The sequence below is a fragment of the Macaca mulatta genome, chromosome 11, assembly GCF_049350105.2.
Source record: "Macaca mulatta isolate MMU2019108-1 chromosome 11, T2T-MMU8v2.0, whole genome shotgun sequence".
Classification (NCBI taxonomy): domain Eukaryota; kingdom Metazoa; phylum Chordata; class Mammalia; order Primates; family Cercopithecidae; genus Macaca; species Macaca mulatta.
The window spans coordinates 27,555,158-27,567,396 of record NC_133416.1 but is presented as its reverse complement, the minus strand read 5'-3'; the positions used below and the strand labels follow the sequence as shown (position 1 = coordinate 27,567,396).

The 12,239-nt window shown below is 34.5% G+C and overlaps 1 protein-coding gene across 7 annotated transcripts in view; it reads left to right on the top strand.

Moving 5' to 3' along the window:
* KRAS (KRAS proto-oncogene, GTPase) overlaps positions 1 to 12,239 on the top strand; it is a 47,780-nt gene that overhangs the window by 26,067 nt on the left and 9,474 nt on the right. For 3 of the 7 annotated variants that reach the window (XM_015151140.3, XM_015151139.3, XM_077952744.1), the window contains exons 4-5: positions 1,126 to 1,285; positions 11,368 to 11,491. In XM_015151140.3, coding sequence (XP_015006626.1) covers positions 1,126 to 1,285; positions 11,368 to 11,487 — 280 coding nt within the window. In that variant the 3' untranslated portion in view covers positions 11,488 to 11,491. The remainder of the gene's footprint in view (positions 1 to 1,125; positions 1,286 to 11,367; positions 11,492 to 12,239) is intronic. The other 4 variants (XM_028828910.2, XM_077952745.1, NM_001261512.2 and 1 more) reach the window with 2 other exon arrangements.

Below are 12,239 nucleotides of genomic sequence, written 5' to 3'. Positions count from 1 at the left end.
ATGAAAAGGTGATTTGAGATGGTGTTACTTTAACATTCTTAAAAGCAATCGTGTGTATAGTGTAGAATTGCTTGGATTGGATAAAGAGTGGCATTATACATTTTAAAAAATAAAAGTTTTGAAAGATTGAAGAATTCGGGCATTACAGTTTTCTTAAATCTGACAAAGCTGCATAAAACTATTAAAATAATCATTATTGTACTATTTTATATTCTGCTTCTTTGAGGGTTTAGTTTTCCTAAAACTACATATTAGGCAAATAAATTACTCACTGGCTATGTCATGTAATAATGAGTTAGCCTAGTTATAAGAAGTTTAACATTTTATTTAAGAACATTGTTATAGCATGTTTACTGTGTAGTCTAGTAATAGAGCAGAAGACATTCGGGTGGGTGGTAGTGGTAGTATTTTTATAGAGGAGTTACCAAATTTCACCTCTATTATCCAAGCTTACCCAGCTAATAGTGGAGGAACTGGGAATTTGAGCCAATTCTGACTCTGTTGTCTGCTCTGCTCCTTCTTTTGTGCTGCATCTTTGAAAGTCACCTAAAATTGTGAGGGAATATAATTTCACCCCAAATTTAGAGTTTATGCACTTGTTATATTGAAAATGATTAACATGTAGAAGGGCTTTTAATGGAATAAGTGGTGTAGTAACTTCAGTGTTTTCTACCTAGAAATCAAAATCTACTTGTCAACTTTGTTTTTTGAGACAGTAATATGAAAATTATGTTAATGCTTTAATTCAGGTTTTTGTAAAAATATTTTTTATCTTTACGCATTTAACATATGTTTCTAAAATTATAGTCTGTTATATAGCACTTTGGGTCTAGAATTTTTCAGTAGTTTCTGTTTTACTATTATGATCTACCTGCATATTAACCTATTAGGTTATAGTTTTACTATACTTCTAGGTATTTGATCTTGTGAGAGAGAGACAAGGTTTCTCTTTAAAAAGGTAAAGAAAAAAATAATTAGTAAAGGAAGGAAGGAAAATTTGGTATAGTGGAAACCAGGAATTACATTGTTTTCTTTCACCCAAATTTTATGACAAAAGTTATGGACAGGTTTTGAAAGATACTTGTGTTACTAATGCCTCTGCTATAACTTTTTTTTCTTTCCCAGAGAACAAATTAAAAGAGTTAAGGACTCTGAAGATGTACCTATGGTCCTAGTAGGAAATAAATGTGATTTGCCTTCTAGAACAGTAGACACAAAACAGGCTCAGGACTTAGCAAGAAGTTACGGAATTCCTTTTATTGAAACATCAGCAAAGACAAGACAGGTAAGTAACACTGAAATAAATACAGATCTATTTTCTGCAAAATCCTAACTGTTATGTCGTTTAATATATCAGTTTTTCTCTCAATTATGCTATACTAGGAAATAAAACAATATGTATTTAGTAAATGTTTTTGTCTCTTGAGAGGGCATTGCTTCTTACAGTGTCCTTGATACTGCTTTTGGCTTTGGTTTCTTTCTACATTGAAAATTTCTCTTCAATTCTGAGCACATGTTAACATTTAGAATTCAAGAGATGTGGGGATTTTTTTTCCCACTGTTGTGTGTTTGTATATGTATATATATATATATATACAAACACACACAAAGAACAAGGCAACACGTTTTTGAATTTTCTATTTCAGTAGTACTTTTAAACCATTATGTCGTGTTTCTAGGTTAAATGTTGTTGCATTTGAAGAATTTTATTTTGGCAGAATTTTTTTGAGGATATGTTTATTTTTGGAGAAAGGTCTCATTAAAGAAAGAAAATACCCAGAAAGCAAATAGAAATTCTGTTATTCATTTAATGCATTTTTCTGACAAAAATTGTTGTCAGAGGGAATTTTGTTTCAAAAATCATCTTTGTTTTAAAAATGACTTTTTCTTTAGGTAAAATAAAATAATTTCAGTTAGTGTTATTTAACCTGTTTGTATGAAGAGTTTAACATACAGGAAATGAATACATAAAGATAGGAAGGAATTAATTGTTATATATAGTCATATGTCTCTTAATGACAGGGATACTTTCTAAGAAATACATTGTTAGGTGATTTTTGTCATTGTGCAAACATCATAGAGTATACTTACACAAACCTTGGTGGTATAACCTACTATACACCTGGGATATATAGTACAGTCTCTTGCCCCAGGGATACAAATCTGTACGGTGTGTAACTGTGGTAATGACTATAGGCAATTGTTAACACAATGGTAAATTTTGTGTGTATAAATATACACTTGGGCTACCCTAAGTTTATTTTTTTTTTAAATTTCTTGTTCAGTAATAAATTAACCTTACTTTCCTGTAACTTTTTAAATAAACTGTAAAATTTTTCCTAACATTTTGACTTTTGTAATACAGCTTAAAACACACATTATACAGCTATACAAAATTTTTCTTTCTTTGTATCCTTATTCTGTAATAAGTTTTTTTCCATATTTAACATTTTTTATTTTTTTTTACTCATTAAACTTTTTTGTTAAAAACTAAGACATGCATGCACATTAGCCTAGGCCTACACAGGGTCAGGACCATCAATATCATTGTCTTCACTTCCACATCTTGTCCCACTGGAAGGTCTTCAGGGGCAGTAACACACATGGAGCTGTCATCTCCTATAATAACTTTTGGAATACCTCCTGAAGGACCTATCCAAGGCTGTTTATAGTTAACTTTTTTTTTTTAAGTAAATAGAAGGAGTACACTAAAATAACAATAAATAGTATGGTAAATACATAAACCAGTAATAGTCACTTATTACCATTATCAAGTATTAAGTATGGTGTATAATTGTAGGTGCTATACCATCATACAACTGGCAGTGTGGTAAGTTTGTTTACACCAGCATCACCACAAACACGTGAGTAATGTGTTGTGCTACAATGTTAGGATGGCTATAACATCACTAGGCAATAGGAACTTTTAAACTCCATTATAATCTTATGGGACCACTATCACATATGCAATCTACTGTTGACCAAAATGTCATGTGGCACATGACTGTACTAAGAAATTGATCCATCTATATTCCATAAGTTTGTTTAGGGCTTTTTCTGGTTACATTTACCTGTGAGCCTAGAAAACCAGTTTTGTAGAATTTCTGTAATGCTAGGAGTTAAAAAAAATGGATGAACAACTTTTACGTTGTTAAACATAAAAACAAGCATTCTAGAAGTTTATCAAATTTTATAAAGGTGCAAAAATGTAAATGTAAATCATTATCCAGCTAATATATATGTTATATTTCCCTAGTAGGAGAGCATATGTACCTCTTCCTAGTTATACGAATTTGATACATAGTAAAGAAAAAAATTCTACTTCGAGTCATTTTTGGGGGATTAAAAACTAAATTTCGCTAGTTTGACCAGTATACAAATTTCTCTGGCAGTTTTACTAAAACTTCATTTATAGGTTAAAATTGGTATATATCATATCACTTTACTTTAGAGGAATTAAGATTTCACTTAAATCCATTTCCATGTCCTAAAGACTAGGAAGAGGCTTTGTTTTTGTTTTTCTTTTTACTGGTCTTCTATAACCAGTCTCCTTGATTTTTCTTAGGACAGAAGATACTGAGAATACATGATTTGTTACTTTTTCTTCCAATGTTTTCTTATGAAACATTTTCAAATACAAAATTAAGTTTTATTTAAAACATTTGCAAATATACTACCTAGATTCTACCATTGTTGTTTTACTATATTTGCTTTACTTGTAACTTTTAAAAGATGCTTTTCATACTACTGAACATATTAGCCTACATTTCACAAAAAAAAAGAAAAAATTTAAGAGACTTTGCATAATGTTTTAAGGGGTTGCAGTAAAGAAGTGCTTCTTATATTTTCTTATGCATACAAATCAGCTGGGCTTATTAAAATCCAGATTCTAATTCAGAAGGTTTAGGTTGGGATTCAGTCTGCATTTCTGACAAGCTCCCAGGTGGTATTTTTCTTGGTACTTGGACCATACTTTGAGTAGAAAAGCAGTAGAGGACATAAAAAGAGTCTTGTTAGTCCCACTTTGTTGCTGTCCACTTCTCATTTGATAAGATCCTAAAATAGCTGTGTCTCCTTTTTGGTGATTGTATGATTACTACCTCAGAAGTACTAATTGGTTCTTGCTATTTGACCTTAATACTTTAATACAACACAGCATTCATATTTGATCAGAAAACTGTCTGGCTTCCTTTTATAAGAGATTTTTAGGTTTTTTACAGTTCTGTGGCCTTGAGTTTTTTGTTTTGATTTGTTTTTTGGAAGGTATATAATACGTAAGTAGATGAACTTAAATTTGCTTTGTAGACATTTATATGTGGATCATCTAATTAAAATATGGAGGGATGTAGTATAAAAGAATACTTGTACTCCTTAACAGAGCACTCAGCCTTTCTTTTATATCCTGTTTCACTGATGTTATTATATAATTTATGCTGCTAAACTATAAATTAGATATTTAATTTCTATTCTTTGATTTCCTTTTATTATTAAATGGACTTGTTGATTTGCCTAGAAATTAATTTGCCTTTCAAAAGTCTATTAATCTTCCTCTATTGAAATTAATTTGATATTTGCATGCTTCTGGAAGACTTTAAAGAGCTATTCCAAGTAACTGTAGAGATTATAAAATGAAATATGGAAATTTTAATAAATGTTACATCTCCAGTTACTGGTGAAATGTCAAGCCCTCCTTTCTGCAGAGTATTTTGTTACTTATCTGTTATTCAGCTTATTTATTTATTCTTTTTTTTTTTTTTTTTTTTTTTTTGAGACAGAGTCTTGCTTTGTTGCCCAGGCTGGAGTTCAGTGGCACGATCTCGGCTCACTACAGGCTCTGCCTCCCGGGTTCACCCCATTCCCCTGCCTCAGCCTCCCAAGTAGCTGGGACTATAGGCGCCCGCCACCACGCCTGGCTAATTTTTTGTATTTTTAGTAGAGATGGGGTTTCCCGTGTTAGCCAGGATGACCTCGATCTCCTGACCTTGTGATCCGCCCGCCTTGGCCTCCCAAAGTGCTGGGATTACAGGCATGAGCCACCACGCCCAGCCCTTATTTGTTTTTTAAACAAAACTAGTGTGCATATCCTTGTTGTATTTTATGAGCAAGTTGTTTTATGCCCTAATTTTTGGGGTCTTGATCATGAGACTAAAACACGTAAACACTCCCAAAAAATTATATTCAGGTTAAAGGAACAAAACATTCATTTAGAAGTTCTCATCTGTGTAAATTAGAGGCTGGCAAACTTATTTTCTGTAAAGGGCCAAGATAGTAAATGTTTTAGGCTTTGAGGGCCACAAGTGGTATCTGTTGCATTTTTTTAAAAATTATAACCCTTTAAAATGCAAAACTAATTGTTAGCTTGTGCATAGTATAAAAATAGGCTGGCCGTGCGCTGTGGTTCATGCCTGCAATCCCAGAAATGAGGTGGGAGGCCGAGGTGGGCCCATCACCTGAGGTCAGGAGTTCGAGACCAGCCTGACCAACATGGTTGAAACCCCGTCTCTACTAAAAATACCAAAATTAGCCAGGCATAGTGGTGGGTGCCTGTATTCCCAACTACTCAAGAGCCTGAGGCCATAGAATTGCTTGAATCTAAGAGGCAGAGGCTGCAGTGAGCCAAGATCAAGCCAGCCTGGGCGACAGAGCGAGACTCGTCTCAAAAAAAAAAAAAAAAAAAAAAAAAAAAAAAAAAAAGCTGTTGCTGCATTTGGCCTATGGGCTGTAGTATACTGATTCCTAATTCTCTGGGTAACTTTAGTGTTTGATTAGATACTAGAAGTTAGGTTAAACCTTTGTATTTTACAGGCTAACCTTAATAATCTTAAAGTAAAACTTACATATTTCATGAAAAGGAAATAGAGATTTTACCCTAGTACTCTTTTTTTTTTTTTTTTTTTTTTTTTGAGGCAGTGTCTCCCTCTGTCACCCAGGCTGGAGTGCAGTGGTAGGATCTTGGCTCACTGCAACAACCTCCTCCTGGGTTCAAGCGATTCTTGTGCCTCAGCCTCCTGAGCAGCTGGGACTACAGGCATGCACCACCATACCTGACTAATTTTTGTATTTTTAGTAGAGACGGGGTTTCGCCATGTTGACCAGGCTGGTCTTGAACTCCTGACCTCAAGTGATCCTCCCATCTGAGTCTCCCAGTGTGCTGGGATTATAGGCGTGAGCCACTGTGCCTGGCCCCTAGTACCTTTTCTTTTCTTTTTTTTTTTTTGAGACAGAGTCTCACTCTGTTGCCAGGCTAGAGTGGAGTGGCATGATCTCGGCTCACTGCAACCTCCACTTCCTGGGTTCAAGCAATTCTCCTGCCTCAGCCTCCTGAGTAGCTGGGACTATGGGCGCACACCACCACGCCCAGCTAATTTTTATATTTTTAGTAGAGACGGGGTTTCACCATGTTGGCCAATATGGTCTCAATCTCTTGACCTCGTGAACCACCTCCCTCGGCCTCCCAAAGTGCTGGTATTACAGGCGTGAGCCACTGTGCCCTGGTGTACTTTTTAAGACAAGAATTGCAGAATATATATTTTTACCAAGTTAATAACTTATCATTTTAAAAAGCTAATTACTTGACTAGAATATAATGCCTTACATATTCTTTACACTCAGTTCAGTCCATATCTGAAAGGCAAATAGAGTTATTTTCTGCTAGTACATTGTGTGGTCCCTATGTTCCTAGTGTATAAGGACTGTTACCTAGTTCACATTTATCTGGGTTGTTGACAGATTTTCCTGGTCCCTTTGGACAGTGCATGGCCATGTTGGCAAAAGCTATCAAAATTGAAACATTGACACCATGAGAATTGTGTATTTTCCAGTCTGCTAAAATCAAAAGTGGGAAGGTTCAGTAAGGTGAATGACAGAAGCAGTCTTTGGGGTATCTATTACTCCTCATCTGGCTTTTTTGCTTTCTGGGGGTCTCAATTTAAGTATAATGTGAAAATTAGTTTTACGAACCTAAAAATGTTGAGTGATTAATTTCCTGGGTTTGTTGTTAATTTCTAGGTATTTAAATTAATTGTTAGAAGAACTCCATTAAAGAAGGCTTTGCAATACAACCTCCTTATGTGCTGTGTCTCTGTTTAATAGTAGTTGAGTTTGCCTACATGAGATCAATATTTTGCACTTTAGCTTTTTATGAGTTAAAAATTGACAGAACAGTTACTGTGCACTTGGTGTGCACCATGGTAGTCTCCCAAGTAGTGGTTTTTCTGCATTTCAATAGTACATGAGATAGGCTGTGGGTGGCAAGGTTTCTTGAGAAAGTCAGGGATGCACACAGTTGGGTTTTAGAATACAGCTTGTTCCTCCATGCCCTTCTGCCCCAAAAGGCTGGTAGTCTTACATCTGTATATAGTTAGGGTATTTGGTGTGTTGTTTCCTTGACAGAGTTTTGCAAGAATTTGCAGATTCAACAGGAACAAAAACTTACTTAAACAAAATCTCTTAGTAAAAGCATAGCCTAGCAAGATTTAGAATACTTTTGGTTAACGGTTCTTTCTCTTTATGGAGTGCTTTGTTTCCATGGCCTCACAAGTATGTTTTCAGATAATAGTTGAGTTGAAAATGTCGTCAGTCTCTTGATTTTAAAAAATTTACGTATTTAAAGTTGTATACTTTTATTCCCACGTATTTTCAGTTGTTCTTAAAGTTCAATAAGTGACATTTGAAAATGAGTATATGTGTATAAAAACAAAAGTAGGCTGGGCGCAGTGGCTCATGCCTATAATCCTAGCACTTTGGGAGGCTGAGGCAGGCAGATCACATGGTCAGGAGTTTGAGACCAGCCTGGGCAATATGGTGAAACCCCCCTCTACTAAAAATACAAAAATTAGCTGGGCGTGGTGGTGCATGCCTGTAGTTCTGGCTACTCAGGAGACTGAGGCAGGAGAATGCTTGAATCCGGAGGTGGAGGTTGCAGTGAGCCAAGATCGCACCACTGCAGTCTAGCCTGGGCAGCAGAGTGAGACTCCATCTCAAAAGAAAAAAAAAAAAAGTTAAAAAACAAAAACAAAAAACACAAAATGAGTATATGTGGCAACAAGTCTTATTCTCAGAAAAATCATTGTATGCCACTTAAGAGCTTAGTGAGTAGTCAGTGGATATTAAATATCTGTTTCAGCTATATTTTATCTTTAAAAATTATCTACAAATTTCGGAATGTGAAAAACCAGTGTTTTGTTTCATAGGTATATACTGTATGCATTTTAAAAAATAAGAGCCAGTGCCAGTGGTTTACAGTGTACACAAGGATAATGTTCTCATGTTCTCTTGATGTCAGTATGACTTTAAAGCATATTATGAAGAAATAACTAAGTCTGAAAAACTGTGGTAAATAACTGATACTCTAAAACCTAAATTTCTCATTACTAAAAATAAGAAATGGAAGAAGTCACCCTGTGCTGTTAATTATATGAACCACTGAGGTCCTGACACTGAATTCTTGGTTGTGGATAATAATCTCTTCTTTTTAATTATTGGCTTCCAATTCTCTCTCTGCATTGCTGGAAACAAAAATCATGTATTTCACTATTGGTGGTGGGGATGCTGACGCTGCAAAAGTAGACACATTCAAACTGATTTTAGAAATAAGTTAAAATCAAAATTTGCTTCTGCTAAATTAGTAGAGGACCAATACTGTTTTTCTCCTTCATAGTATGTTTTGGTTCTTCTACATTGACCTTATAACTTTTTTTTTTTTTAAACAGGAATAGAAGTTAACATTCTTAGAAAATTTATGAAAATATGAGCTTTTACCTGGTTTGTGTGTGTATATGTATATACGTATTTTTAAATTTTTTACATTGATTTTCAAATTGAAAGAGAATCATTTGTGAAAATATCTTACAGAGCTCATGCTTTACATTTTACATGCTACAAAGTTACTTCAGTGCCTTTATGTCGCTTATTAATGAAAATTTTGGATACATAATATTTTGAAGACAAAGGTAAAAATAATAAACCCTTTCCTTTTGAGGGTTAATGATAAATATAAACTGTAAAACGATTAAAAAAATTTTTTTTAGAGACAGCATCTTGTTCTGTTGCTCAGACTGAAGTGCAATGGTTCAGTCATAGCTCACTGAAGCCTCAAACTCCCGGGCCCAAGCAACCCTCCTGCCTCAGCCTTTTGAGTAGCTGGGACTTCAGGCTCATGCCAACATGCCTAATTTATTAGTAGAGATGAGGTCTCAAACTCCTGGCATCTCTTGCCCTCTCAAAATGCTGGTACTAAAGCATGAGTCACCACACCTGACACTTAAAATCTTTAATATACAGGTGTAAGTAGGTATCTAATTTAAAGTGCCAACAAAGGTAGTTGAAAATTTGTATTTATACTTGGCTTAGCGAACTAGTTGACTAAATTGATTCCATTAAAAATAAGAATGTTCTTAGAATATAATGATTTTCATTATTAAATAGAAATATATCACTGGATGGTATATGTTAATGACTTGAGATACGCATTTTAATACATAATCACGTTACTTAAATGCCTGCTTTTTGAACTGAAACTTAACATTATGAATTTTAAATTAAAGTTTGACTTTAGAGGTAAATTTCTGTACTTTACTAAAGCAGTTCTTAATACACTTCTGAGATTTCTAAAAATTAGTATGCCTTAAAGAATTGAGGTGTGTAACTACTGCAGGCAGTAGATGTACACATGACTTCTGTGTGCAAAAATTAAGCCCTAGCCATTGGTTGACTTCAGCTAATACTTAGTTGCCAATTATCTGTGTGTGATTGAGTTTAAAACTACAAATGGTACTTGTGATATATTAACTTTTTAGGTGCTAGGTCCACTTTGTTACATTTGGTTCAGTAGAAACATTGATGTTACGGATCTCAGAAAGTTAAAATATGTATGCCAATCCCCAAATTAGGTAATTCATTCTTAATTTTAAGATAAAAGAATAGAATTCCCTTAAAATTAAATGTGGAGTAAAATATACCAGCTTCAAAAAATATTTACCTACCTTTTAGAATAATAAACACAATATTACATCTTTTAATTTGCACTACATATAGATTAATATTTCTGTGCATTTCTCTGTGCTCCTACTTTGATGGTATGCTTTTCTGAACAAACTAGCAGCACAGTTAAGTAAGTCCTTTTCCCCTTTGATGACTGCCTAATTTTCTAGATTGGAAAGGATTAAAAACTTTTATCTCCATATGGCCAGTATATGATTGTGCCTGTTGTCATAGCTTTCTTATCATAGGCTTAAGCAGGAAAAACTCTATTAAGAGTATTTAAATTAGAATAGAAGGTACAAAGCCAGTATGATTGAACACTGTTCTAAAAATTATTTTTAAGACTTGTAGTAAGGCCAGGTTTGGTGGCTCATGGCTGTAATCCCAGCCCTTTGGAAGCCAAGGTGGGCGGATCACTTGAGCTCAGGAGTTTGAGACCAGCCCCGGCAACATGGCAAAACCCTGTCTCTACAAAAAATACAAAAATCAGTCGGGTGTGGTAGTGCTTGCCTGTAGTCCCAGCTATTTGAGAGGCTGAGGCAGGAGGATCACCTAGCCTGGGAGGTCGAGGCTGCAGTCATGATCGTGCCATTGCACTCCATCCTGGCAACACAGTGAGACCCTGTCTCTAAAACAAAACAAAAAAAATAACAAAAAAAGAGCTTGTAGTAACGATACAAAATGCTCCTATTTTGTGTGTGTCCTTTAATTCATGATGTTTTTATATTATGGTAAGCAGCTCTCATTTAAGATTTTAATTTAATAATGTAGTTAAACATGTACAGAAGACCCAGTCTCAGCTTTACTTGTAGACCCTGGAAATAGATTGGAAGGTGTTAAAATTTAAAATAAAACTCAAGATTCCAGTTTCTTGACTCATCTTTATTTTGATATTCTTTTATGTTTTTGTTGTTTTTTAACAAAGGTTGCACGTCCATATTTTACCATTTTTCTTCTCATTCTCCCCTGGGGGAAGGTGTGGGAATCAGTAGTACATAAATCACCTTTTCCCTAAGTCAAAGAAGTAATTTAAAGCTAACTTCAGTTTAGTCTTTAATTCCAAGACTAGCAAACTAAAATGGTTGCATTAATTGACAAACAGATGCTAATAAATGTGTTTAGGCTTGTCATAATCTCTCCTAATTCCTAATTTAAAAATTTTTAAATTTAATTCCATTAGAAAACAAAACTGACTTTTAAGAACAAACCAGGATTCTAGCCCATATTTTAAAACTGCATCCTCAGTTTTATTCAAACAGTCTGATGTCTGTTTAAAAAAAAAAAAAATCTCAAGCTCATAATCTCAAACTTCTTGCACATGGCTGTCCCAGTAAATTACTCTTACCAATGAAACAGACTTTAAAGAAGTTGTGTTTTACAATGCAGAGAGTGGAGGATGCTTTTTATACATTGGTGAGAGAGATCCGACAATACAGATTGAAAAAAATCAGCAAAGAAGAAAAGACTCCTGGCTGTGTGAAAATTAAAAAATGCATTATAATGTAATCTGGTAAGTTTAAGTTCAGCACATTAATTTTGGCAGAAAGCAGATATCTTTTAAAGGTAACAAGGTGGCAACCACTTTAGAACTACTTAGGTGTAGTATTCTAACTTGAAGTATTAAAAGATAAGAAACTTGTTTCCATACTTAGTACATTTATTTTTAATCTAGTGGGAATTATAATTGAGACAATTTTGATGGCTGTAGTAGACTAATCTATATTTGGCATAAAGTCTAATGATTTAATGAGTCTTAAGTAAACTAAGTATTTGGGAACTGATATTTACCTTTATTTTTAAGGGAAATCATACTCAAGTTTTGAGATAATAAGCAGCTTTTTTTTGTTGTTGTTGTTAGGTAGCGAGAAAAAAATATGAGAGATAGTAGAGAGCAGTAATATTGAATGGTCCAGAAGGTGGGAGAAAGCCACTCTTAAATGTATTTTTTCTTTTGGATATTTTACAAGCAAATAACCATTCTTCTGCCTAAGTTCTCCAGCTCAGTGGCATCAGCAGCACAGCACTTTCTTATTCCAGTGAGAAACTTGGGAATTTTAGGATGACTCCTACTGCCCTCTTTTCCGCCTGGTTCCCCATTTGGAAGTATCCACAAATTCCTGTGATGTTACATTGTGTGTCTTTTATGTCATCATTAATTCAGGCCCCTATCATTTCTTGTTCGACTGTTAGAACCTCCTATTTGATTTACCAGTTGCTGCCATCATTCATTGTGCAACCAGGGAGATACACTTTAAATA